The sequence below is a fragment of the Mastigoproctus giganteus genome, chromosome 13 (assembly GCF_048544385.1).
Source record: "Mastigoproctus giganteus isolate SK-2022 chromosome 13, ASM4854438v1, whole genome shotgun sequence".
Classification (NCBI taxonomy): domain Eukaryota; kingdom Metazoa; phylum Arthropoda; class Arachnida; order Uropygi; family Thelyphonidae; genus Mastigoproctus; species Mastigoproctus giganteus.
This window is the reverse complement of record NC_143587.1, coordinates 15,004,974-15,030,759: the sequence shown is the minus strand read 5'-3', so window position 1 is coordinate 15,030,759 and position 25,786 is coordinate 15,004,974. Positions and strand designations below refer to the sequence as shown.

General features: G+C 38.7%; 2 protein-coding genes and 1 long non-coding RNA gene across 4 annotated transcripts in view; 1 reads left to right on the top strand and 2 right to left on the bottom strand.

Annotated features, from left to right (window-relative positions):
• Positions 1-8,099: 8,099 nt before the first annotated feature.
• On the bottom strand, positions 8,100-9,222 carry LOC150075785 (uncharacterized). Its single transcript, XM_090388161.1, has 2 exons — positions 9,079-9,222; positions 8,100-8,743 (listed from the first exon to the last, which is right to left on the bottom strand). Exon 2 carries the CDS (start codon positions 8,650-8,652, stop codon positions 8,257-8,259), a length of 396 nt encoding a protein of 131 aa, XP_090244287.1. The 5' UTR covers positions 8,653-8,743; positions 9,079-9,222; the 3' UTR covers positions 8,100-8,256.
• Positions 9,223-9,486: 264 nt separating this feature from the next.
• LOC150075782 (uncharacterized) overlaps positions 9,487-25,786 on the top strand; it is a 56,056-nt gene continuing 39,756 nt past the window's right edge. The window contains exons 1-2 of one of the 2 annotated variants that reach the window (XR_016547852.1): positions 9,487-9,639; positions 13,882-13,980. This is a non-coding gene — a long non-coding RNA (uncharacterized LOC150075782). Of the gene's footprint in view, positions 9,640-13,881; positions 13,981-25,786 lie in introns of those variants that run through there. The other variant, XR_016547850.1, reaches the window with a different exon arrangement.
• LOC150075784 (uncharacterized) lies at positions 19,207-25,640 on the bottom strand. The gene is made up of 2 exons (XM_090387512.1): positions 25,294-25,640; positions 19,207-19,984 (listed from the first exon to the last, which is right to left on the bottom strand). The coding sequence occupies exon 2, from the start codon at positions 19,894-19,896 to the stop codon at positions 19,546-19,548; it is 351 nt and encodes a 116-aa protein (XP_090243638.1). The 5' UTR covers positions 19,897-19,984; positions 25,294-25,640; the 3' UTR covers positions 19,207-19,545.

The following is a 25,786-nucleotide window of genomic DNA, read 5'->3' as shown; positions in this document are numbered from 1 at the left end:
TTGTAGACACCTTTTTCGTCGCTGACAGAGAGGGGGGTTGCGCTGTGCAATCTATTTAAGTTTTGGCGTGTTTTAGCGATATTTTCGTTTCTGTTAACATTGGAAAATGGCTGCTGATTATCGTTGTCTCCGTCTCTGTCAGTAATTATTTTTGTGTTTGGTCTTTGTCCCTCTATTCTTGAGGTATCAATGATCTTGACATTATTCTGGTACTCTTGGGTGGCTGCTTGAGATGCAGGGATTTCAGTGTCATTGTTTTTATATGCCCATACCCAGCCAGTTATTTTATAATCATGTATTTCTTATTGTGTAGTTTAAAAATACAGTTGCCATCTTGCCTTCTTCTCCGGGGTTTCCTCCAATAGGAGAGATTGGCGGGACCTTTTGGAGGGAAAGCTTATTTGGGCGCTGCCATTTTGATGGTGTCGTCATTACCTGCTGATATTTATATGTTTCCGTTAGTTTTTGGTATTCTGGGTAATATTAATGGCTGCCCACAGTGTAGGCTGCCATTTTAATTAGCGTTAAATTTTGATTACGGTAAGTACTATTGTGGACAAAATAATTATTACAATGTATATATACTCTTATACAAAAGTTGCTGCTTGTACAATTGGTTGTCTATGATTGCTACGTTTTTATGTACGCTAGTTGAATAAGAATTCTTCTCCTACTGTACTCTATGTTCTGGCCTAACTTACTGTGTTTTTTGGGCTAAATTGTTTATATTGGATAACCCTAATGCTCTACTTGTACATATAGTGACTGTGGGCTCTTTTTATGTAAAAAATTTAAATGACTATATCTCAGCAACTATGGGCCCTTTTGTCATGGTTCTTGATTATTTGGACTAATTACCTCTTCCCCTTTATTCCTACTTGGTTTGCAGCTCTCCTGGTGGCGGAGTTCGTAGATCGTCATTATCTCTGTACTGGTTCACCTATACTTTTTGTCCCTTGGTATATGTATACCTTGTTATGTTTTTATGTACGCTAGTTGAATAAGAATTCTTATTCAACTAGTTACCAAGTTTCTATATGCAAATTATTACGGATTTCCAATGATAACTTCTCAAGATATTGGACAGTTTTTACTTTTCAGCATTTCATCCAGGTAATTTTTGTCATATTTTACCAAAACTTTAACTTTTAATAACATTACTTCTACTGGGCCTTTTGGGCTCAGATTTGGTTGGTGGATATATTTTGCTGTGCTGCATGAATTTATGCTGTCAGTGCCCCCTGGTATTAGTACTAAAACTTGAAATTTTACGGTTTACTCTGTGACTTGTGTTTTTGTTTGAAATGGATAGAGAAGATACTTGCAGTTCCCTTGATATGCCAGGGAACATAACTCCAGCTCCTCATAATAAAGATTCATTATATGACTCTTTTTCCTATTTGCCTTGGTCAAGTCTAAATTAAATCCCGTCGTTCAGCTTGAGGATGTTTTCAAATCGCATCCCCAACCTTTATCTTCCAGTACTCCTTGTTATACACCTAAAGAACTTGACTCTCCTGAGATTAATATAGATGGCAGCGTCATCTTTTCAAACTCTACTGAAGTCCTCAGAGTCATTACGAATTCTGAACGTAACTTAATGAAATTTATAGTTCCATGTAACCTTGTCGATAAGTCTTGGCCAGCTCCAATTAGACGCATGTTTTTCCAAATTAAAAATCTTGTAATAGACTTAACAGAAGATAACGCTAAAATAAAAGAAACGTTCATTGAGGCGCAAAAGTTAACTTTGAGGGAAAAACTTGTTGAAAGAGACCATTTTATTGAGCGTGGAAACCTGATAGTTGAACTTTCTTCTAAAGATTTTCAGATTGCTGAATTGAATGCCAAGATCGCTTCATTGAAGGAACTTACCAAAGAAAATGTTCACGTGACAGAGGTTCTTACTTCCAAGGATAACCAAATCATTGAATTAAATTCCAAATTAGCCTCATTGGAAGAACTGTTTAGCAAGCATGAAAATCTGGTCGAGGTTTTCAATACTAAGGAAGGCCAAATTGTAGAACTGCAGTTCAAGTTAGCTTCACTGTCGGAGCAAATTGCAGAATTGAATGTTAATATAATTTCGTCTCCAGCACCCACTTCTTCTGTCTCCACTTCTACCTCAAAGATTTCCTACGCTAATGTTGTTTCCACAAACAAGAAACAGATTCCTGCTGAGGACTTGCTACCTACGGGGGTAAATCTAAACATGTTCTCTTAATCAGGGCTGACAAGGAATCCCCTTTGATTTCCAGTGACCAAGTTAGTGATGCTATAACTCAAAAACCTAAAATCAGACCATAAAAATAAAATCTTTGCGTAAGATTAAGGACAGAGGTGTTGCTATAGAGACAGCAACCTCGGACGATATCTCGTACTTAAAGGAGTGTAAACAGCTTAATGAACTTAACCTTAAGATTGACACTCCCAAAAGACTTAACCCAACAGTGGTTGGAAGAAATAAGAATAATAGATGCTTTTGGATTAAGCCCAATACTGACGAGCTCAGATTTTCTTCACGTGATATCAAAGCCTGTTTTCACTAGAAAAGGAATCACGTGAAGGCTTTTTATTTTAAAAAAATTAAATTTTTCTATCTCCAGTAATTAGTAAAAGAAAAGTGAACAAATTACATGCCAAATTACATTTTCAATTACATTTTCACCAAATAATTGGTATCATAAGCGTGTGAACAAAACCGAATTTTTATTCAATTATATAAATCGCTTATAAAATGTTCTTTAAAATGCCGAAATTTAGAGAAATCACTATTATATATATAAAAACGTTTTGATAGTAATTAAATAAAAGCAAAAACACTGTTAATTATTAAATTTTTATTTATTTGAATAGTTTGTTATTTTATGACAATAGTACACCGTTAATTTGCAACTATAAATAATCCACGATCGCATTGTGTTATTGTTATTTTTTTTTTTTTTTTATCACCAAGTGATATCATTATAAGTAAATCGCAGTACAAAGGTGTGGAGGCAGGGAAATACTCTTCCCTTCCCGCCTTGGAGCAAAGGAATCAAAAGGGATATGAAATAATGAAGCAATTTTCAGTTTTTGTATGAGATCATATGGGGAAATGCTGTCCACCCATATCTCTCAGCTAAAAGGAATATTTATACACAGCAAGTTTTTTTGGGGGAGGGAGCATATTCTCCATATGCCCTTGAATAAAAGTCGAGAATGTGATTCACTTACATAACTGATATTCTATATAAATGGATCACGGATAACTTATTGTACTCAAAATAGCCTGAATTCGCCATAACATGAACTCAACGAGGTATGGAATCAGCATGAACCAGCATGCCTAGTGATGCTGGTTCATGTTGATTCAATTTCTTCCCACAGTTATTGCAAATTGGATGGTTGCTGATCTCTGTTCCGAAGAACTCATTCCACCTCACTCCACAGCTGCCCAGTTGAAATTAAAACCTGGTTACTGGACAGACCACTGCAGTGTCCCAAATTCACTCTTATGATCTTGGGACCAATCGTGGCATTGTGACATTGAGCGTTATCGTGTTGAAAGATTCCATTTTCAGACATTGCAATCATAAACGGATGCGAAAATCCCTCCCATAAAACTTCGCGTCATAGATGGGATTCGAACCCGGTCCTTTTCCACCCAATGTGAGCAGAACAGTGATATAACCACTGCGGCCAGGCACAGATACCTTCCTAAATCATAACATAAGACTTTTTAAGCAATCTCTCTAATTTATGATTGTTTAACCTTTTAGCCAGGCCATCCATTTGAAAGTAGTGCTATACCAGCGCAACTCGTTGTACAAGCAATTTTATATGTTTATCCGTTGAAAATAAATCGATAATTTATAAAATACAGGAAAAATTAGCAATGTTTCATTATACTACGTCACACTATGACGTCACTTCCTTGCTTGGAAACCTGATAAACAGTTGGGATGATTTAGCATTTTTTAATTGTCTTCTCTTAGTCTGTTTATGTCCTTCAAATAACCTTCAACTTATAACTCGACAAACTATTGTTTTTAAGTAGCGAAACATTTCGCAATAACTAAACAAATGTCCGATGTTGTGTATATTTTCCTTTTATTTAAATTAATTTATAATTGATTAGACGAAGGAATACAGAATACTTTTTAAAATGGAAAGAGGACTTGTTCAGATTCCATTCACACTCAGTTATTTACGCTAGAGGTGAAGGAGACGAGGAATACTAAGGTCCCCTGACCAGGGCAATTATATTTCTATTTATTAGTCAAATTATGAACATCTCTAACCAGATGTTAGAGATGGAAGTGACTGTGGAGGCCCTCAAAGATGCAGACTAATGGGATTATGTGTGGCTCAAAACATCTACCTTTCAAATCTTTTGTTTGCAGATGACCAGGTACTGATTGTGCAGGATACTGACTATATATGCAGAAAGCTATTGGAACAATATAGAGAATGGGGTTTGACAATAAGTTTCAAAAAGACGGAATATATGAATTCAACAGGGGACATTTTGAGTGTAAATGGAGCACAGATAAAGAATGTCAAGCAGTTTAAATATCTTGGAGCTATTGTGTAGATGGATGGTTCATTCTGAGATTACAAGAAGAATTAAAGAGGGAAGAAAGGTCTTTGGAATGTTGAATCCAATATTATGGAGCAATAATATTCTCCAAAAATCCAAACGATTAATATGTGGATCTGAGATTTGGGCTATAAAGGAAAGGTAAAGGAAGAAATTGCTAGCTGTCGAGATGGATTTTTGGAGAAGATCAGCCCGAAGATCTAAATTATAACGAGTTAGGAATGAAGACATAAAAAAAAAGCAATGAACGTACAAATAAACATCATTGACAAAATGGAACAAAAAAGATTAGAATGATATGGATACGTTATGAGAATGGGGAAAGAGAGACTACCTAAAAAAAGCAATGGAATGGACACGCCTTAGAAGGAAAAGGAGAGGAAGACCTAAAAGCACATGGATGGAGGGAGTGAGGACGGCTATGGAAAAGAGGAAATTGAAGAATGAAGACTGGGAGGACAGAAACGAGTGGAGGAACAAAATTATAGAAGAAAAGACAAACAGAAGTTGATACAACGGAGAAATCCAAGAATAAGAAGTTGAACGTCTCTTGATTAGAGCGCATGCGTTCATAGGTCAATCCAAACAAAGTTCACAGTATATTTTATTGAGTTCTTACGGTATCCAGGGTTTGGATATTTTTTGCACGTCTCCTATTTTTTTTTCTTAAAATTCTAAAGGTGTCGACACGTGTGGTTGGAAAATATTCTCTTCTAAAACAAATAGAGTACTGCCAATATACATCAGCCTTATAACAAAAATTTCGTTACGTATTTCTTCGACAGATGGAAGCACAGTCTAAGTCTCGTTAGAAGATTAGGTTAACCATCATTCTAAATTATAGTATTGCCAATAAAGTCAGACTTCGATCAGTAGCATTCCTCCATAGGATTATCGTCGTTTTATTATGGTTTGTATATCGGTTTTAACTTGAATGACCTTTGTACAAATTGGAGCAGTATGGAATTAAGGGTAAGTTGCTACAATGAATAAAAGGATGGTGGAGTGAGAGAAGACAGAGAGTGGTGGTCAATGGATACTGCCCTTCGTGGACTAATGTTATTAGTGGTGTTTCTCAGGATTCAGTGTTGGGTCCATTGTTGTTTTGTATATTTATCAATGATATTGACAAAGGCATATCAGGCTTAATGTCCAAGTTTGCAGACGATACAGAGGTTGGCAGGGTTGTTAATGACACTAAAGACAGTATGCGACTGCAACAGAATCTAGAAAAGTTAGGCAGATGGGCTGAGAAGTGGCAGCTGAAGTTTAACTTTGATAAATGCAAAGAATTGCATGTGGGTAGAAGTAACCCCAGAGGTACGTACGAACTGTGTGGTACTACACTCATTGAGGTGGAGAATGAAAAAGCCCTGGGGGTAATTGCGCAGTCAGATATTTGCAGCCAGAGCAGGTCATGGAGTATTGTCAATGGAATGATATACAGGAATTTTGCTAGCAGGGATAAGGAGGTGATTATCCCTCTGTATAAGGCAATGGTCAGGCCACACCTAGAGTACTGTATACAGGTCTGGAGGCCTCATTTTTAGGAAGAATGTAGCGTTGCTAGAACGAGTACAAAGAAGGGCAACAAGATTGGTAAGTGGAACGAAGGGATGCTCTTACGAAGAAAGGCTTAAATTCTGCAAATTGCAGCGTCTGGAGACTAAGCACCAGCGAGATGATCTGATTGAGGTGTATAAGGCCCTGAATGGGTTGAGCAGGCTCAATCCTGAATTCTGATGGGATTCTTCCTCCTGCTCAGAATAATTACCTGAGAGGGCATAAATTCAAATTGAGGAAAGACAGTTGTAGAATAGATGTGCGGAAACTTGCCTTTAGCCAGCTGGTATTTGATTGCTGGAACAAATCTCCATCTGTCGTTGTGGAAGTTGATAGCTTAAATAAACTCAAGGAGGAAGTGGAACAAACTTATAGAGGGAAAGGATGTGTGAAATGTTTTTTTTTTTTTTTCTGGCTGATGCTACATAAGCTTGCTTTTTTGCATCACATCCCTCTGCTACTACTACATCAGCAACAACCGTATTGCATATAAATTAGCAAATAATACAGGAAACTTTTAAAACGGTAAAAATTTTATTAAACAAAAAACTTCGAAGATTATAAAAGGGTATTTGAAATAGTTAACATTTAGCAAAAATGGCAGACTCTTTTTAAAACAAAATTACCGTTTTTTTTGTTTGTTTTTTTATGTTCATTATCGTACTCCACATACTGGCCCAAAAAAAGAAAAAAAATACAAACCTTTGCGTTAAGACAGAAGAAAGGCAAATAGTCGCAAATAAAATTTATCTCAGGCCAGATCAGGGGAAACGTGTGACCTATCAGACTTCGAAAACGTCTTATGGTGGGTGTACGATTCAAGAAGCGAAAGACAACTGGTTTCTCAAAGGCATTCATCTGACAGGCTTTGATGACTGGAAAAGAAGCGGTTCTTCCACATGTGAAGGGTGTAAAGGTGTCAGAAAACCAATACTTCAAGAGCGAAGCCGTCGTATTCTACAAAGAACTGTACGGAAAAATGGTACATCCAGTGTGCAGCAAATGACATCTCAATTCAACCAAGCCCAGAACGGCACTATTCCAAACCGTACAATGCTCCGGAAATTGAAGAAATTGGGTATTGGAAATCTCCTGCTTATTTGGAAGCTAGTTGTTTCATGGAAAAAAACCAGAAAAATCCCATTGCAGTGGTGTTGAGAACGTTGTGATTGGACAGTGGAATAATAGAAGAAAGTCACGTGGTCAGACGAATCACGATACACTTTGTTTTGCACTGGTGGCAGGAAAGTGTGGCGAGAACTTTTAAGCAATGGATCCTGCTTGCTTTGTCAGTACAACCCAAACAGCTGGAGGTGATATCATCGTATGAGGAATGTTTTGTTGGCACGGACTGGGCCGTTGATACTGGTGGAAGGTTGAAATCATCCAAGGGGTGTCTGGATTTTGTATCAAATTTACTGAAAACCTGCAATGGTATACTTTTATCCCAAAGGTGATGGCCACTTTACTGACGAAAATGCAACAATGCATCTTGCAAGATTCGTGCAAGAATGATTCGGAGAAAATGACACGGATTTCCACCATCTTCCCTGGCCACCACATTCACCTGATTTTAATCCTATTGAGAAAATGTGGAATATGCTGGGGAGAGCTATTAGGCTTGGAGTTTATTGGCGCATCAGCAACTGAGGCTATAATGCGCGCTATTAGGCAACAAACTCCTCTTTCTTCGACAAAGTTGAAGAAAGTGGATTTCGCTGGAAGCATATTTTGTCGGAAGAATGGTTACAATTAAACCAAAAGGCACTAAAATACTTTACAGAATCCATGCTGTCCAGTACACTTGCTGTTTTTCGAAACAATGGCGGCTTGATTTAGTACTGAATAAGGTTCGTATATTTTTGGGCAGTGTGTGTAATCTTCCTGTGAATATGTTCCCGTTGACCTATGCCATGTTTCAAAGCATTCTTGAAAACAGTCCACGATATCCAAAATAATCTAACAAAAAATGTTTTAAAAATTAATTTAATTTAGTTCATGATCGACATCTTCACTTAGTGCTTTTTTATTGCTTTTTGGTTGAATATGCCTCTACAAAAAGTGAATCTAATTTTAACGTTTAACTGCACTCCACTTACAGACACCTTTGCTTAGTCACTTCCACATCCACCTGTACCTGAACCAGCTCCACATCCACTTGTATCTGAACTAGCTCCACCTCCACTGGAATGATCTTCACTTCGATGAAAGTGATGTCCTCCTCCATCGGACTTATTTCCCCCTCCACCATAATCTCCATCCGAGTTCCCACTTCTCTCGCTTTGCCAAAAATGCGTTGTATGACCTAACATGGAACCTCCTACGAAATCTGGTCCTTGGCTCGAAACCGATGAAGCATTTTTCCGTTTCTTAACTCCTTTTTTGTTCTCTTCCCTTCCAGTTTCTTTGGGGTTTATGCACACACACAAAACTATAACCACAACTAAAGAAATACTGACCAAACCCAAGATTTCGGCTAAAAGCATTTCTGGCGCTGCTTCACCCATCTTGTACAGGTCCGAAACGCAGCAGTCCTGCCAATCGTTTGGAAGCGATCCTCCACGCCTTCTTAGATAATCAGGAGCATCTCACAACAATCTGTAAGGAAAGGAAAATTTAAAATTAATTAATCAACGAATTGAAGTGCTTCTTGACTTTATAAACATAAAAGCAAGAAGCAGAAATTGAATTTGAAATTACGGAAACAAATTTCCATCTCATATAAGATTGCAGTTTACAACAACGCGCCCCTTGTAAGAGAAATGGTTTTATATGAACCATCGGTTTATCTACAGTCAATCTGAAAGAGTGCGCGTTTAATAGAAGGTGCGAGTATCTCAAGTTACAAAAAGCACTTCTACATTTCCAGATGATCTCTCTTGAAAGCAACAAATTCGTTGGTGTGTTAAGAACACCAAAATGAAAACACTTACCTTAATGTTTGTTTACACCTTTTTCAGCTGAGGATTCACCCGATAATATTATTCCCTAGTTTCTTCCTTCCACTTACAGTGCACAATGTTTCATCGAGGTCTTAGTATGCGTAAAATAAACCTCCAGTCATCACTGCGCACACACCTTCGATGTCAACTTTCTATCCTGTCATGTTCGGTTATTTTAGTAATGTCAGTACCAGTTGGAGATGTAGGGAAAATGCCAGATCATCACAATTTGTATTATTACAAAATATTAGAGAGGTTCTCTTGGTTGCAACATAAACTTAAAGTGCTCCTCCTCTTCCCCACTTTTATTTTTCAGTTTTAGTTATATTTGGAACTTCCAAGTTTCCACATTGTCATTTAATCTTTTGCGCGTTCAAACATCTAAGAAAGATGAACAAAACCCAAGGGGTGCACACCGATGTCGCTTCATGTCTTTGGAAACATTCATAAAAACTGTTCTCAAACTTACCAAAAAGATGTCGCCATCTGCTGCAAGAAGACAGTTGTTCTATCTTCAAGACTAGGGATGTCCAGTCTTCTGTACCTGTTCGGGTAAGTGATGTTAAAACAGCGAATAGCCAGTTCTTTAATGATTTTAATTTGCCAATGCCAAAACAGATTACTTATGATCGTATAACGTTCACTGTTCATGATGATGCAACTAGGTTAGTGGGGATAAGAAGGAAATATGTGAAATCCGATATTGGGATTTACTGGTTTACATCGCTGACGCCTCATCGTTGACGCTTCAGAAAAATCAATGTAGGACTCTGCATTCATGGTTCCATGCACGTTGACCAATAGATTGAGTCCATTCCACGAGAAACACCCCCATACCATGACCTCCTAATTTCACATTTGTGCCAACGCAATCAGCTGGTAAGCGTTCTCCATAGTCATCATATCCATCAAACTGGAAAAGCGTGTAGCGTGACTCATCACACCAGGATCGATATCCACAGTCCAAAATCAGTTTTCTACACATGACATCCAACTATCAATCTCCTATAAAATTCCGTGAGTTCCCTTCGCATACTTAACATTCGGGATACATTTGAAATGAATTCCAGGCCAATCCAGATCTTTATTTATATTTTGGCCTGTTCAATATAGGCCAAAATCCTTGCATATTTCTTAGTCACGCACAATTTCATGCAATCAGAGGGATGTTCTATGGCTTTTGGTAGGATATACCTTATCTAAAATGGTGTACTGTTCTAGCTTATGCAAATGGCTTCTACGAACAACTGTGTTAAATTAATAGCTTATCTGGTTAATAAATGCTGATTGCACTGAAAAATTATCAAGTCCAGTTTGCACCTCACCTTAGTAGAAGAATGCCCTACGAACTTAGTAGATATAAAGAAGACTTGTATTTTTGTAGTCCAGGATAGATTGGTCCTAAATTCCATTCCATTTTAATTGAACTTCTTGATTTTCTTGGCAGGTTTTCAGAACCAACCACTTCAGGTAAAAATACGAATTTCAAGTAACTGATTGTACCAGTTGAAGAATTTATTCTTAACGTAATAAAAGTTGAAAAAATAATCTTTCATTAAGTTCGTGTTTTTATTCTGAAGGTCTAAGGGTTTTTATTCTGACGAAAACGTACAAAAACAATGTAGACCTGTAAAAATAAATTTCGTATTTTTGGAGTCAGTGAAACACTAAGAAAGTTTAATTTTCCATTGGAATTTTTTTAGAGAACACAGATTTTCAGGATTCGTGGATTGTTTCTCAGCAACCAGGTTTTTCATCCACAGATACGCAAATCCAACAGTGCCACGTGATGTGGACATGACAGCCGCATATGAGAGGACATTTTCTTGCTGCAAAATAGAGTTTGGGATGGAGCTCACAAAGAGCAGAAGAACTGGTCTCAGAATGGTTTCAACGTAATGTGTTGCCATCAATGTGCCGGCCAGTAACGGCCAGAAACAGCTGTCGTAATAATGGCCTCCCAGACCATGATGCACCAAGGCTGGATTTCTTCTGTCATCAGCGCGTGTCCAGACTTGTATAGGTCACCATTGGGTCCCAAAAGAGATGGGATTCGTCACTGAAGACGACACGATACCGTTCTTGTCCCCAGAGAGCTCTAGCTACTGACCCATAATATTTCTTCCAGATCTTTGGCCAAATTGCGGTTTAAAGGAATTTGGTCTCCAGAATTTAGATTCTTCTTCTATAACTGCTTCTAGCCGAAATTTAAAGACAGAAAACATAGTATCTAAATCAAGTTCTTCACTACCTTTTAATAAATATCATTTATCTACAGTAGAAACAAAATCTAAATATTTTATACCAAGATTGACTCCCGATGTAACTAAAGATAATTTAATCTAATTTTTTAAAACACGTATTTAAAACAAGTGTACACGTCAGAAATATTACATCAAGATTTACATGATATTCTTCATTTTGAGTTTTATGTAATCCTGAAAATCCTTACATTCTACCATTCCTTTCGCCAATTTTAAGTATCGACAATACTTAAAGAAAGACTTCTTGGGATCAACTGATTCCTGCGATAGCGAATTCTTAACTAACTTACTTAGATCCTTCATCAATAAATTATTTTTCGTTAAACTTCTTAGCCTTATCCATCCCTGCGTCCAGCGCTGTAGACAAAGGGCAGAGAAATATCCATGTTGGTTAATCAGAAGTTAATATCAGGTTATTGCTTCTAAACCCAGCTTACACACAAACACACGTTTTCGAGAAACTCCAGGACTATGAAGAATTTAAACGCATTCGCTCTTATTGTAAAAATCTTCCGAAAACTTTTTATAGACGGTGTATTGATTCAATTCAATCAATTCTTCAATATCTTAATGTAATGGCTTAGGGCCATTTTAGCATTTTGTTAATTCTAAGCGCTCGACTCATTCCTCCAAGATAAATTTCATTACGGTGTCCAATAAGGAAATATCAGATAGTTTTGAAATGGCAATACAATTCCAAAAATGTTTTATTTCTCGTGAGAATAATTATAATCCTCAAAATTATGTTGTTGTTGTTGAGTTTTAGGAGCATCGGCGACTAAAGCCATGTTGTACCGTATGTCTGTAAATTGCGAGTGTTCTGAGGTCGATTTTCTGTTTTGTTGGATGAAAATCCCGAGTTTCTGGAAGAAGAAAAACACACTACCCTCGCCTGAGACCGACTAACTCAGTCACGTTGTGAAAAAGGCCCATAAAAATTCCACCCGCCATCGATGAGATTCGAACTCAGGTCTTTTTCACCCAGTGTGGGGAGGACGGTGATTGTACCAACTGTGCTACTCATGAGGACTCCTCGAAATTAGGACTTCAGTTCTTTTACATGTTCTGAAATGGTGTTCATACGAATTTTGGGAATGTTCTTTCCATTTGTTGTTGCTCACAATGCACGAAAAAGGTCCACGTGACTTGACTCAGGATTATCGTCCAGCAGGACTCCCTAGCAAAGCTGTTTGACAATCGTCTATTCAATGATCATAGGTTTTATAACTGATATCATCTCAGCGTCAACACGGATCGGTGCTATCAAGCTTATTAACATTCTGGCAATTCAAAGTGCGGCTAAAATGAAACGAAAAATGTTTTAAAATCATTTATATTCTCTTAAATACAACAATTTCAATGTTTATCCCCTTCAAAGTACTCTCCAGCCGCGCCAATTCCATTTGCGGTTTCCAGAATCTAAAACAGCAGCGAAAGTCTTCAGAAGATACCGCCTTTAATTGCTGCGTTGTCGTCTTCTCAATGTTAAGTCCTCTGTAAAAATTGTCCCCACTGTTTCTTTGTGAATGTGTTCTGCAATTTAATCGAATTCTCAACCGAAATTCTTGGCGCACGATCTCTCGAATTTTCTTCAACATTCTCGTCTGTTGTTGAAGTTGGCGGTCTTATTATCATCATGGACATCTTCACCTCCCTCTCTGAACCGTTTTTGCCATTTGTGCACGCGTGGCTGACTCATGGTTTCATCGCCGTTCACTTTCCCTAACATCTCCATAATTTTGTCTTCCCAGATTCTGCAATTTCATTTCCTAGTCTTCTTAGACTTTACCAAGTCAATTTGTAGCAATATATTAATCAAGAAGTTTTTAGAAACATTCTATCGAGGCAGAACTGACTGCCCTGGTGGGTACCACAGTTGGTAGAGTCACCTCCTTCCCACACCGTGTGGAAATAACCTGAGTTCGAGTCCCGTCGATGACGTGAGGAATTTTTATGGGCTTTTTTCACAACGTGACTGAGTTAGTTGGTCTCAGGTGAGGGTAGCATGGTTTATTCTCCCGGAAAATTGGGTTTTTCATCCAGTAAACAGAAAACCGACCGCAGAACACACGCAAATTGCAGATAACAAACGCAGAGCCATATGGCCTTATTGCTGATGCTCTTAAAACTCTACTACAATAGTAATCTCGTATATCCATGTGTGTGTTTATTATATCTGTAAGTTGCGTGTGTTCTCTGGTCTGTTTTGCTGAACGAAAAACCTTGCCGTCCTCTCCTGGGACTGATTAACCCAACACAGAGTGAATAATATCCATAGAAGTTCCTCGCTTCGATGAGATTCGAACGCAGACCTTTTCAGTGTGGGAAATGCTGTATTTCATGTCTTCTCGCGAAGACATGAAATACAGCAAATGTATTCTTGAAACTGTTCCTATCTTATTAATAAACTGGCATTAATTATTATTAAAATTTGTTGATGCACCTGAAGTTTTTTAAAACAAAAAGAGAAATTCTTAAAATGGCATCTGGAATAAAAGAGAAATTTTCTCATATTCATTGTATTTTTCAGATTTCCATCTCGGCACACTGAGTAAAGAACTGCTCCAGAAAATTACTTCCAAAGATCTAGTCTTTCTGCAGCATTTTGTGGATGCCCACCAACTTTGTGAAGAATGCTTTCCATAGAGGCAGTGATAATAATAATAATAATAATAATTGTCGTTTTTTTCCTCATTCTTGGATGTTGTTGTCTACCATCATTAAAAACGAAAAGTATACCAGGTAGTGGACACAATTCCTGTGGCGTTTATACTGTACAAGGCAATGGAGGTTATTCTTGGTGGGACGGAAGTGGTTGTGGAGATGGAGGCGGTGGAGATGGAGGTGGTTGGGGCGGAGGTGGTGGGGATTGCGGTGGTTGGGGTGGAGGTGGTGGGGATTGCGGTGGTTGGGGTGGTGGTGGTGGGGATTGCGGTGGTGGGGGCGGAGGTGATGGTGGGAATTGAGCATGGGGAGTGACTGATAGAATGGAATTCAATGCTTGAGGTAGAGTATATAGCACTACGTCAAGCATTGAGGTAGAGTATATAACACTAGTAATTAGAGGATTCAAGTCATTTTCACTGCAATAGGTCGGTGTATTCAATGTCACTGGAAATCTTTTTTTAATTAAAAGTTAGAAACAATCTTAATGAGTACTGTGGACCGGTCGAAGTTGGCAAGAGCAGGGGACTGCTGCCCAGGATACAGGAAATGTTTGATCAAGTGAGATTCATCTAGATTTTACCAAATCGCAAAATTGCGATACAGATGAACTTTTTTGTAATATCTTTGATTATTTCCACCTGTATTTAACAGCAACTGTAACGTATTCCACGTTTCTGAGCTGATTACCATAATAAACAAATAGTTAATAATAAATAATAAAATATGATTTTAAAAATCTAGTTCTTTCATATGCGCAGTATTTTAACCAAGAATGTTTCGTTTCTGCGGAGTTGCCTCGCTCTTGCACTTTAAATGAACACTACTGCTCGTTAAATCGAAATATGTTGCTATTTATTTATATAAATTTCCTTTTACTGATATTTTCAATAATACTTGAAGGTAGTCATTTAATAAGTAGACGGGGGTTATTAACAAACTCAACCAAAACACTTTAAGATACGAAACAGAAACAATTTATTTACTTTGTACAATGATGACGTAATGCACTAGTATCAATTTATAAAAATATTATCTAATTTCTCTGTATAAGCACCAAATGGTAAAAATATTAGCAGTCTTCCGCTACGACAAGTCTTAATTATTATAGAGGACCAACTCTTATAAGAATCCATCTTAGTTCTCAAATAAATCAGTCTTAATTCTTAATACTTTAATTAATTATATGATTCCACTTTAATTAGTAAATTCAAATACGAGAAAAATGTCTACCATTACAGATGTTATCACCTGATGCAGCCAACTTTATCCCCAGAGGATTTGCACCTTTGCAGTCTAATCATGAGGATATTATTGGTCTAGCGGAAACAAAGCGGATGTTGACAGATTTTATGATAATTGAGAGGATACTAGAAGCGAAGTTATTACATCTGAAAGAGGACTTCACATCTTCAGCTATTAAGTGGGAGCACCCTTGGATTCAGTATAAGTTCTTGAAGATTTGAGATGAGCAAACTTCCATGTGCACTGTTCATCTTGGACTAATGTTAGTAGCAGAGTTCCCCAGGGTTCAGCACTGGGCCATTGTTGTTTACGATATTCACTGATGGTACTGATATTGAGAAATGCAAGGTCTTGTGTCTGGATATAATCAAACTGGAAATAATAATGGAGTTGGGAGGAACGGTGCAGTGTAATATGTAGTTCTCCGAATGATTGACTACTGATTTTGCAGAGTGCGAGGGTGCTTTCTGGTCTCATCTATATGAGATGGAGCGCACAACTATCTCCACTCGATTGACTCAGAGTAAGCATTGATCTCTCTGCCGATGCTACTACTTCGACCCACTCCTTTACCCACTGGTTCTGAGGAACGGCCTTCGACTGAATTAATCGATATTCACTTTAATGTCATCTACTCTAAAATTATCAGCACGTGCGGCAGTCACAACCCTCCCCCACTGCCACTGCAATCGACGCCAGCCCCACCGCAATCATCTCCACTTCCACCCCAATCACACCCGTCCGAATTAACTTCATCTCCAAAATCGCCTCCACCACTGAGCTTATCTTGTCCGATGCACACCCCATAGAAAGCGTCTCCGCTGTCTCCCGAGGGGCTTTTCCCTGTAGTTATGTATTTAATCCCCTTCTGACGATTTCCACATTTTTTAGTGATCATTATCAAAAGGCAGCAGCAGACGAGAAAGATGAGCGCGACCACGATCATTATTATTATTATCGTAACTTCTGACAGCATCCCTCAGAACTGGTGGAGAACCTCAAAGGGCAACAAGAAGACCAGTTGGCCTTGTTCGGACTAATTTCTGGATCTGTTGTTTTGTCACTGTGTATGCCGGGAGAGAAATCTGCAAAGAAATGAAAATTAGAAATTGGAAAGTTTTGATTAACTCTTACAAACGAACAGCGACTTAAGGATTCTTATATTAGTTTCCTGGTGTGCACTTGCAATGCATCTAAATACACCCACTGGCCAAAAAAACACGAACCTTTGTATTAAGATAGTCACAGACAGAAGAAATGCAAATAGATGCAAAGAAAACTGTGAGGACGTGAGGACGTGTTACCTCGTTGAAGAGCTAAGACAGCATCCTCTAAGGAAGACTGTAGGAAAGATAGGACATCCAGTATGCAGCAAATAACATCTGAATCTAACCAAGCACAGAATTGCCCTATTTCAACTAGTACCATGCGCAGGAAATTGTCGAGAACTTGGTGATTGAACATGGGGAGAAAAGTCAAGTGGTCATGCGAGTTTGGCGAGAACCTCAGCAAGCAATGGAGACTATTTGCTTGTTAGGGAAATCCAAACATCTGAAGGTCGTATCACAGTATGGAGAATGTTTTGTTGGCATGGACTGGATCCGTTGAATGTCATCTAGGGAGTACCCTAGATGATATTTCGACCTTGCACCTTTCTGAATTGTGTATCAGATCTACCGCACCCTGCAGTGTTACACTTTTATCCTGAAGGTGATGGCCACTTTATGAATTATAATGCAACAGCGCATTGCGCAATAATGGTTCGGAGAAGATGACGTGGATTTCCACCATCTTCCCTGGTCGCCACATTCGTCTGATCTCAGTCCTATTCAGAATGTGTGGGATGTGCTGAAGAGGGCTATTCGGCAACGAAGTCCTCTTCCTCCAACTTTGTCGCAGCCTTTTACTGTTAGACCAAAACACTCTATAGAATCCATGTCGCTTCACACCCAATTGCTGTTATTCGAAAAAAGAAGGCGGTATTGAATAAAGGTTCGTAATTTTTTGGCCAGGGTGACCCACGTAAGTAACTCAATTCATAGTCTGCGCAAGCAAATTGAAAGAAAAATAAGTGGAGGGACAAACATAAACTCAGATGAGAAATTATTAAGTTTATATATCAATTACAAAAGGTTATGGCGGTTACCAACACGTTATTATAAGCTCTACTGCGTTCGATTTGAAGTGCTAATCGTTTACGTCCACATACATCGCACTTATGAATTAAATTTCCAGGTAAATCCGTCCGTTCTTTCTAGGTAGGGCAATTTTAAACTTGAGCAGCGAACCAACTGTAACAGAAGATTTGTCTTTAAATTAAACTTAACATGTTCGAGACATTAATTATTTTAAAAAAATATATTAAAATTTAAGTAACTAAGCATATGTACATGGAAGTAGTTTAGAATTTTAAGTGCAAATCTCCAACTTATTTATAAGAATTAATTCTGAATTAATTCTAAATTCTGATGTTTATAGAATTTGAAATAAAGTAAAAACTTTAAAATACTCTTTGGATTATTTAAAATGTTTTTTTTAACCCAGTGTTGAGTTCCACGCTTCTAAGGGCCCTACCCCACAGAAAACAGCGCACTTTTAGCGGTGTTAGCGTCGAACGTGTCAGCACATTCAGCAAATAAGCCAAAAGCGAACTCACCCACGAGTTACTGATTCGAGCCGGACGGAAGTGAGAGTTCATCCGCCATTGGTGTCGTTTACTCCTGAGTATCCTTTGGCGCCTTCAGGAAGAAAGGCAAAGAAACAGGGCTCCACGAAGTAAGTAACAGCTGTATTAAGAACTGCAAACACATCCACAAGCAGCAAATGGACCAGAAAACTTTCAGTGAATTCGGAGCATTTGGGAAACCTTGACGTGAGCTGCTGAGTGCGAAAAACCTGAATTAAGCGTACCTTTGCCAGGAGAGGAGATCTATTCTTGGAACACCGGTTATCTGTTTGAGCATCTTTCCCTTCTAGCTAAATAAGGTCGCGCGCTTCACCCACCCACGCACCTCACCAATGCCAGTTACGGCAATGTAGATTAGCGTGGAGAGTTAATCTGAGATTTATCACGTGTTTGTGTTCACGATTAAAGATTCCGGGGTGCTCTGATGGGATTAAGACGTCATCAAAATACTCAGATGGAAAAGAAGAGTTAATTGGCTGGCTTTAGACTTTTAGGGACCGTCAAGAAATGGACGCAAAGTGCTTGAAAATGTTTGTAGCGATTGATTGCGAAAATTAATTTTCTTAAGATTTATTAACAAGGCAGTTCATTGTAATAAACTTTGTTTTCAATTATTGTTAGAAGTCTAACTGTCCCTAGAACTTACCCTTTGAATGAACACAAGTTTCTTGGTAGACTTACAGTGGTCAACGTTGGTGTGTTCTGTCTAAAGAACCTGTCCAGTGTTTCCAGTGATGTCCCCTCCACTGAAATCATTAAATGCGTAATTATGATTGACCATTGTCTCCATGTTTCCAGCATGCTGGATTCAATAGAGGACTGAGCAAATCCTTTCAATATATCCTCTGCAAAGTATCCAAAACATTTTAAACATCAATAGGTACCAGCATTTCTGTGGCACAATCTCAATACCAATGAGTCCATGTCACGACGAATCCAGGCATTTCTGAGGGCTGAAGGGAGGCCATTATTAATTCGGTTTGAACATTTAATTTTGCGAGTTTAAAGTTGATTCATGATTAGGTTGAAATGCAAAGACTTTCAGATCGAATAAACCCAGTCAGCCACACTTCAAAAAAATAACACGGTTAATAATTTATTAAATATAAAACGCTTAGTACAATCATAGAAAATCACCTTGATTTATAAAATTATTTTACAAAAGCCAGTATAATGAGGAAATAACAAAAATAGTTTACAATATTTACAATAAAAATAATTACAAATCTTAATTCTTATAGAAGAATATTTAGAGGTTTAATTACGTGGTTTAATACCCTGGAATGCTGGTCAAAAGTTAAAACCTCTAATAATGTTCCACATGTTTAGATGGACCGCAATTCAAGCCTCTTCCACAGAGTGTGGTATAACAACATGGAGGGTACCAAACAGGTTGGTACCCTTCATGTACCAACCTGTTTTTGATGACAGTCATTGGTTCGTGGGCTGATGTCGATTACATCATAAACTTCAAGCACTGTTGTCAGTGTAAGTGGAGTTATAGGTTACCAATTATTCACCTTATCTTTACTCAAGTCAGTTCATCTTTCATCCGAAACACTTAAATGATACATCCTCAAGCGTTGAACTCCATTTCATTCAGTCGCATCCTCCCCCACCAGAGTCGCATCCTCCTCCTCCACCAGAGTCGCATCCTCCTCCTCCACCAGAGTCGCATCCTCCTCCACCAGAGTCGCATCCTCCAACACCAGAGGCGTATTCTCCAAAACCAGTATCATATCCATTGCTGAAAGTATTTTCTCCAATGTAAACTCCAGAGAAAGCATGCGTATCGTCTGTTGCAAATCTTTTTCCTGTAGTCCCCCCTTTCTTTCTCTTCTGATAACAGCAAGATATTACACCCTTCGACACCAAAATCCAACAGCATACGAAAATGATTAATGTACAAGCTGCGCTTATTAATCCAGCTATCAACATTGTTTGGTACATCCTTGCAAACCTGGTCGTGGACCTCAAAATGCAACAGGAACACTAGCTCTTCGACAATATTTTCCGAGGTACTCACTGAGATTGGAATCTGTAAAGAAAGGAAGTATTAGAAACTCGGAAGGAAACAAATTCATTTTATTGTTCTTAAAAACATTTCTATAATTATAACATGATTTTTATTTACGTTTTGTTGTGCTTAGATTCATTAGTTGCATGTTTAGTTCCAAAACAAGGAGTCAGTATAGTGTGTCTGTATGTCTGTAATTGCATGCGTTTCTGGTTGGTTTGTTTGCTGGAAAAAAAAAAACCGAGTTTCCGTTAGGGAAAAATATGCAATCCTCCTCTGAGAGGTAATAAAAATATCACTTACATTTATATTCTTAAAAATATTTTATAAATCTTGCATATCACGGTTTTTACTGCTAGATGTTGGAATCTTTTTTAACAAAACATATTGATGGTCCCTTTCGAAGTAGTCTCCAACGAAGAAATGCGCTGCAACGTTTCTACCATTCTTCAAAAACATGGTGAAAGCCATTTTGGGGGATACTGATGATTTTAGAGATAATATAGATAAGTCTGTAGACAGCATTACTAGTCAGGCATCGGGGTTAAGTTTGGAGAGTTCCCCAAAGGAAAGCGAAACACATTTGGAAACACAGATTATTGAAAAGGCAGTTCAATTAGGAACTCAAACTGACATTAAAGCAAATTCATCTAGGGAAATGGGGTTGGAGGATATGATGGATTTTGCATTGGAGGAAGGGTCAAAAAGGGATTTTGGAGTAAGTGTAAGAGGAAGTGAGATCATAGCAAGTAATATACACTGTGCTGCCACTTTATTAGGTACACCTACTCAGTAGCGTGTTGAACCTCCTTTTCCCTTCAAAACAGCCTGAATTCGTCTAGGCATGGATTGAACAAAATGCTGAAAACCTTGTGCAGGAATGGAGTACCGTGAAGACACGTGTCACGCAGTTCCTTGAGATTCGACGGAGGTGTAGGCTTGCAGCGAGCAGCCCTTTCCAGCTCATTCCAAAGATGTTCAATAGAATTGAGATCCAGGGACTGAGCAGGCCATTGCAGCAAACACAAGTCATTGTCATGTTCCTGCAACCATTCCAGAGTGATTCGGACTTTGTGCGCCAGCGCATTATCCTGCTGGAAGTAACCATCTGACTGAGGATAAACTGTCAACATGAACGGATGCACTTGGTCAGCAACGATGTTTAGGCACGATGTGGCATTCAGACGTGAATCTATGGGTATCAATGGACCCAACGTGTGCCAGGAAAACATTCCCCAAACAATAACACTGCCCCCACCACCTTGCACAGTAGTCGTCAGACATGACGGGTCCATGGATTCATGTTGTTTTCGCCAAATTCTGAGCCTTCCATCAACGTAATGCACCAGGAACTTCGATTCGTCAGATCAATCAACTGTTTTCCAATCCTCGATAGTCCAGTGCTGGTGTTGCTGTGCCCATAGGAGGCGACGGCCACATGGCATTCAAAGGTTACGCGATATGGCCGTCGGCTGTTGTGGCCCATTCGCGACAAAGTGCGACTAGTGGTCCGTTGCGATATTTTGTTCTGCGCACCAAGGTTGTATTCTGACGTGATGTGGGAGCGAGCGACATTATCGCTATATCTTTGCTTGCACAATTCTTGCCATCCTCCTCTGACCACTCTCATGAACAAGCGATTTTCTTCCACAGGGGCGCCATTGAGAGGATGATTTCTGTTCTTTGGACCATTCTCGATACACTCTTGAACCTGTGGTGCGTGAAAAATTCAAGAGAACTACTGTTTCAGAGATGCTTTGTCCAGCGCGTCTTGCACCTACTACTATGCTGCGTTCGAAGTCCGTTAGATCACTCCTTTTCCGCATTCTTGCTACGGTTTGTACGCTTGACTGATACTAGAAAGGTTGCTCTGCTGCATTTATATCCACAACTGTGGTCATGTTACTTGCATCGTTGTGGGACAAATCATTTATGTGCACAGTAGGAGTGTGCCTAATAAAGTGGCAGCACAGTGTACATGAGTAGCGCAGTAGATACAATGATGTCTCATCTATATATGAATTGGTAAAAACTGCAGCCATTATCAATCCACTACATGATTGAAGCCTCCTCAACAATTCATGTTGAGGAAAACGGGCCATAATCTGCCACGCTGGTCCAGTGCAGATTGGCAGAGCGACCATATTTAGCAGTCAGGGACTTGAACCCCAGTCTAATCAAAGAGTGTGTGCTACTGCAGTTCCGCTCTCACCACTCGGCTACAGAGGCATATCTATGAACCTGGGCCTCCAGGTTCATAGATATGCATAAAACTATATTCTCGATAAGTGGATTGATATGGAGACTATCACGACGACGTGAATTATAGATAGTGAAAGGTTAAAAGCGAGAATACTGGAGTTACAAGCCAAATCCACTTTGATTGATGATGTAGACAAGGATCAGCCAATGATATAGCCAAGGATCAGCTAACGATCAGCCAAAGATCAAGTTCAAAGATCAAGGATTGACTAACCTATGACTTATGCAGAAAAAGTGAAGGTAAATTGTGCAGGAGAATTGATTGGTTGTGAAGATGTTACAAAACTGCAATATGAAAACGGAAGGAAGGAGCAGTTAATTAAACAAAAACAAAATATTATATTCAGAGGCTGGTAAGCAGTCTAATATGCAAAATAATCAAGAGGTTAGCGAGGCTGTTGAGAATTCACTTAAAAAGGATGGATGTTAAAATAAGGAATGTAAAAATAATTAGAAAGAAATGTGTGTTAATAGAATCACAGAGTTAGAAGATGCAAACAAGATTGTTAATTAAAACATTCTAAGTGGTGTGGGGGTTCAGTATGACAGACCAAAGCTAAGGGATCCAGCTTTGTTAGTTGTAATACGCCGAGAGAAACAAGAAATTATTTTATAAGAATTTTAAAAATTATATTTTTGATAAAGAGAAAGTGATCCATCAAGAGATAACTTTTAGATTTAAGACAGGTTTAAAAACAAAATTGATGAACTGGGTTATAGGTTTCTACCCTAGATTACTATATATTCTCAAAATATGAGTGATTTGGTTAGAAACTGGGAAGTAGTGACTCATTACACCCAGAGGGACCACTTTACTGTCAGTTCAGGTCGGTTGGCATGTGATACCTATCCAACTCCTGGGCTGGAGCAGTTGGATAGGTCTCCAACTAAAGGAATTAAATTGGACAGATTTAAACAAGCCTTGAGTTTGGAATTTGAAGGGGGAAATGGAATAGGGTTAAACACTTTGTCTGCATTAGAATACGCGAGTTATATCCAAAATGTTTCGTATCAGATCATGGCGTACTCTTGTAAAAAGAAGTTCCCTGGTGGACAGAGGAACTTTGTTTTTTAAGACTTGAGACTAATAATGCTAAGAAAGAATATAACACGCGTCGGTTTTGGCCAACCAACCAATGAGGTGGAGTGGTATAGGAATAATTACAGTACTAAAAGGAGATGCTATCAAGAATAAAAGAGGAGATCATTTCGAGAAGACCTTTGAATCCCAATGGGAATCAAAGGCCCCCTGTTTTTCTAATAAAGTGGCCCCGGGAGAGAACCCTGGGGACAATCTCTGAAAGTGTCCGTTATGACAACACATCTTACTAATGATAAAATGATATTCAGAGGTTGTCCCCAGGGTTCTGTCCTGTGGTCAATTTGTTGGAATGTGGTTTTGTATCAGTGGCTCTCACGGAATCATTAACATTGTCACAAAATAGCTTATGGATATTTTAGTTGTTTGTACACCGGGTAAATCTAGATCAGTGAATCTAGATCTAGAATCTAGAGAATAAGGGGTAGTTGATACAGAAGGGTAGATAATGCTAAATTTAGAAACAAAATATAGTTAATCCAAAAAATTATGTTGCTTGCAATTAATAGAGTTTGTAGGGCAGTATCTACCAATGCCCTTCAGATGATTGGTGGAGCACTTCCACTTGATCTGCGTATCATATTCAGGGCTGGTTTATATTATCTGAAAAGAGTAAGATTAATAAATAATTTGGGGGTTCAAACACAATTAGATAGTAGCACAAATAAGGAAAAGCGAAAGTTTTCGGATGAATTATACAAAATCTGGCAGTACAGATGGGATAATAGTTTATCTGGTTATTAACTGCAATTACCACGTTATTTATATCTGATGTAAAATTTATGTTACAAGAAAAGAGATTGAAATGGTTTTATCCTGCTATGTTGACATCATATATACTGACAGGACATGATATGGGTCTCTAAATACAAATTATTTCAGCTAGGTTTAGAGGATGATTGCAAATGTTTGTGGGACAGATGAGACATGATCCTTTTGACTGTAGTTCGTGTATACGAAATGATTTACTTCAAGTAATAACTTTAAATGATGACTCCCAATTACCTGAATTAGTTTTGAATGGTTTGAATTTTAATTCTTTCCAGCAGTTTTGTAACGAGGCTTGGGCAACCTGAGTACGGGATTGCTGGCATCCACTGGAGTAGCACCTTTTCAGTGGATCGGGATTTGTGCATTTGGCACAGTGACTGGACACAGGCCCGGCTCCATGTGCAACTGGACGGGCACCAGGCAGCAGCTGCCCAGGTGTTGGTTGCTCTCTGGTGACAAAGAGGCGTGACACAAACAACACAAGCACTTACACTTTCACAAACAAACATTTACACTTTGGTCAGGCCCGTTTTACAGAAGTTCTGTAGTTCATCACAGTGATACCAGGTGGATACCATTGTTACAAAACCATTGTTCATGAAAAATTATGACCAATCTTTATTGAACAGCCCTCGTAATTTCAGTTCACTCACGTCGGTCTATAATACATAACGGACGCAGGCATCTGTACCACAACGTCTCTAAATAAAAGAGATTAAATCGATAGCTTCTTCAGCCCAAGAAGACATGGTCCCAGTTCTCTAGTAAACTACAGATCTTAAAGGACAACTCCAATGAACCAAATTTATTCAAACTAGAAAACTGCACCTTACAATCCTCAAAAAATTCCTCCTCCTCCTCCTCCTCCTCCTTTTCAATGGGATGCTACATCTGGATTCCGGGCGCCAACTGGAAGATCTTTTTTTTTTCTTCAACCTTGTTCAGCTGCATTTTTAAAATTCTATCTTATCAAATCACATCAATATTTGAATTCGTTATTAAATATTATCCTTAACTACTATTAATTCTACCGTCCACTATTAAACACCATTTTCCATTTCTTTTTTACCCGAGGCAAGGCAGGACGAGCCTGTCCTAAGCACGATGTGTACACTATAAAACTACATCAGTACTCTTCAAAATCAGACACCACTTGAGTATTGTAGGGAGGGGAAAAGATATTAATAAAAGTATTTACCTTGTTATTACGATACAGTACTTCCAATTGTACAACTGCATCAGTACCATCGGAAAGATATCCACGTTCAACTCCATCAATCTGTTTACTAATATACGAAGAAACAAAGAGGGAAGAGGGTTGGTGAACCGGTTCTTTCGAGTGACGTATGCACGTGTCATAATAGAAGCATTCCTGTGGATGTACAACGAAATCTGTGGAAGTTACGCATTCCTCTAATTGGGGTGTTCATCGAATTAGTCCTCTTGATTCTTAACGGACCAAAGCAAACTACACTCGTGCAGTTTCCTTCCGGGTACCCTATTCCCTGAATAATGGTTGATAAACGGTGTTCGTTGAAGGAAGTAACAAGCTGGTTGAGAACACCCACTGCTGCGCGCGCACACAAACATGGCCAACAGAAAATGGAGCAGAAACCGACTGCGATTTCCACACGTTTACGTCACTTGAGGTGTGTCTGACACATTGCTTAAGTTGACCTCCGGCAGACGGG

Bases quoted from the DNA above. Each gene is read 5' to 3' on its own strand.
- LOC150075785 (XM_090388161.1), bottom strand. From the start codon at position 8,652: ATGGGTGAAGCAGCGCCAGAAATGCTTTTAGCCGAAATCTTGGGTTTG.
- LOC150075784 (XM_090387512.1), bottom strand. From the start codon at position 19,896: ATGTACCAAACAATGTTGATAGCTGGATTAATAAGCGCAGCTTGTACA.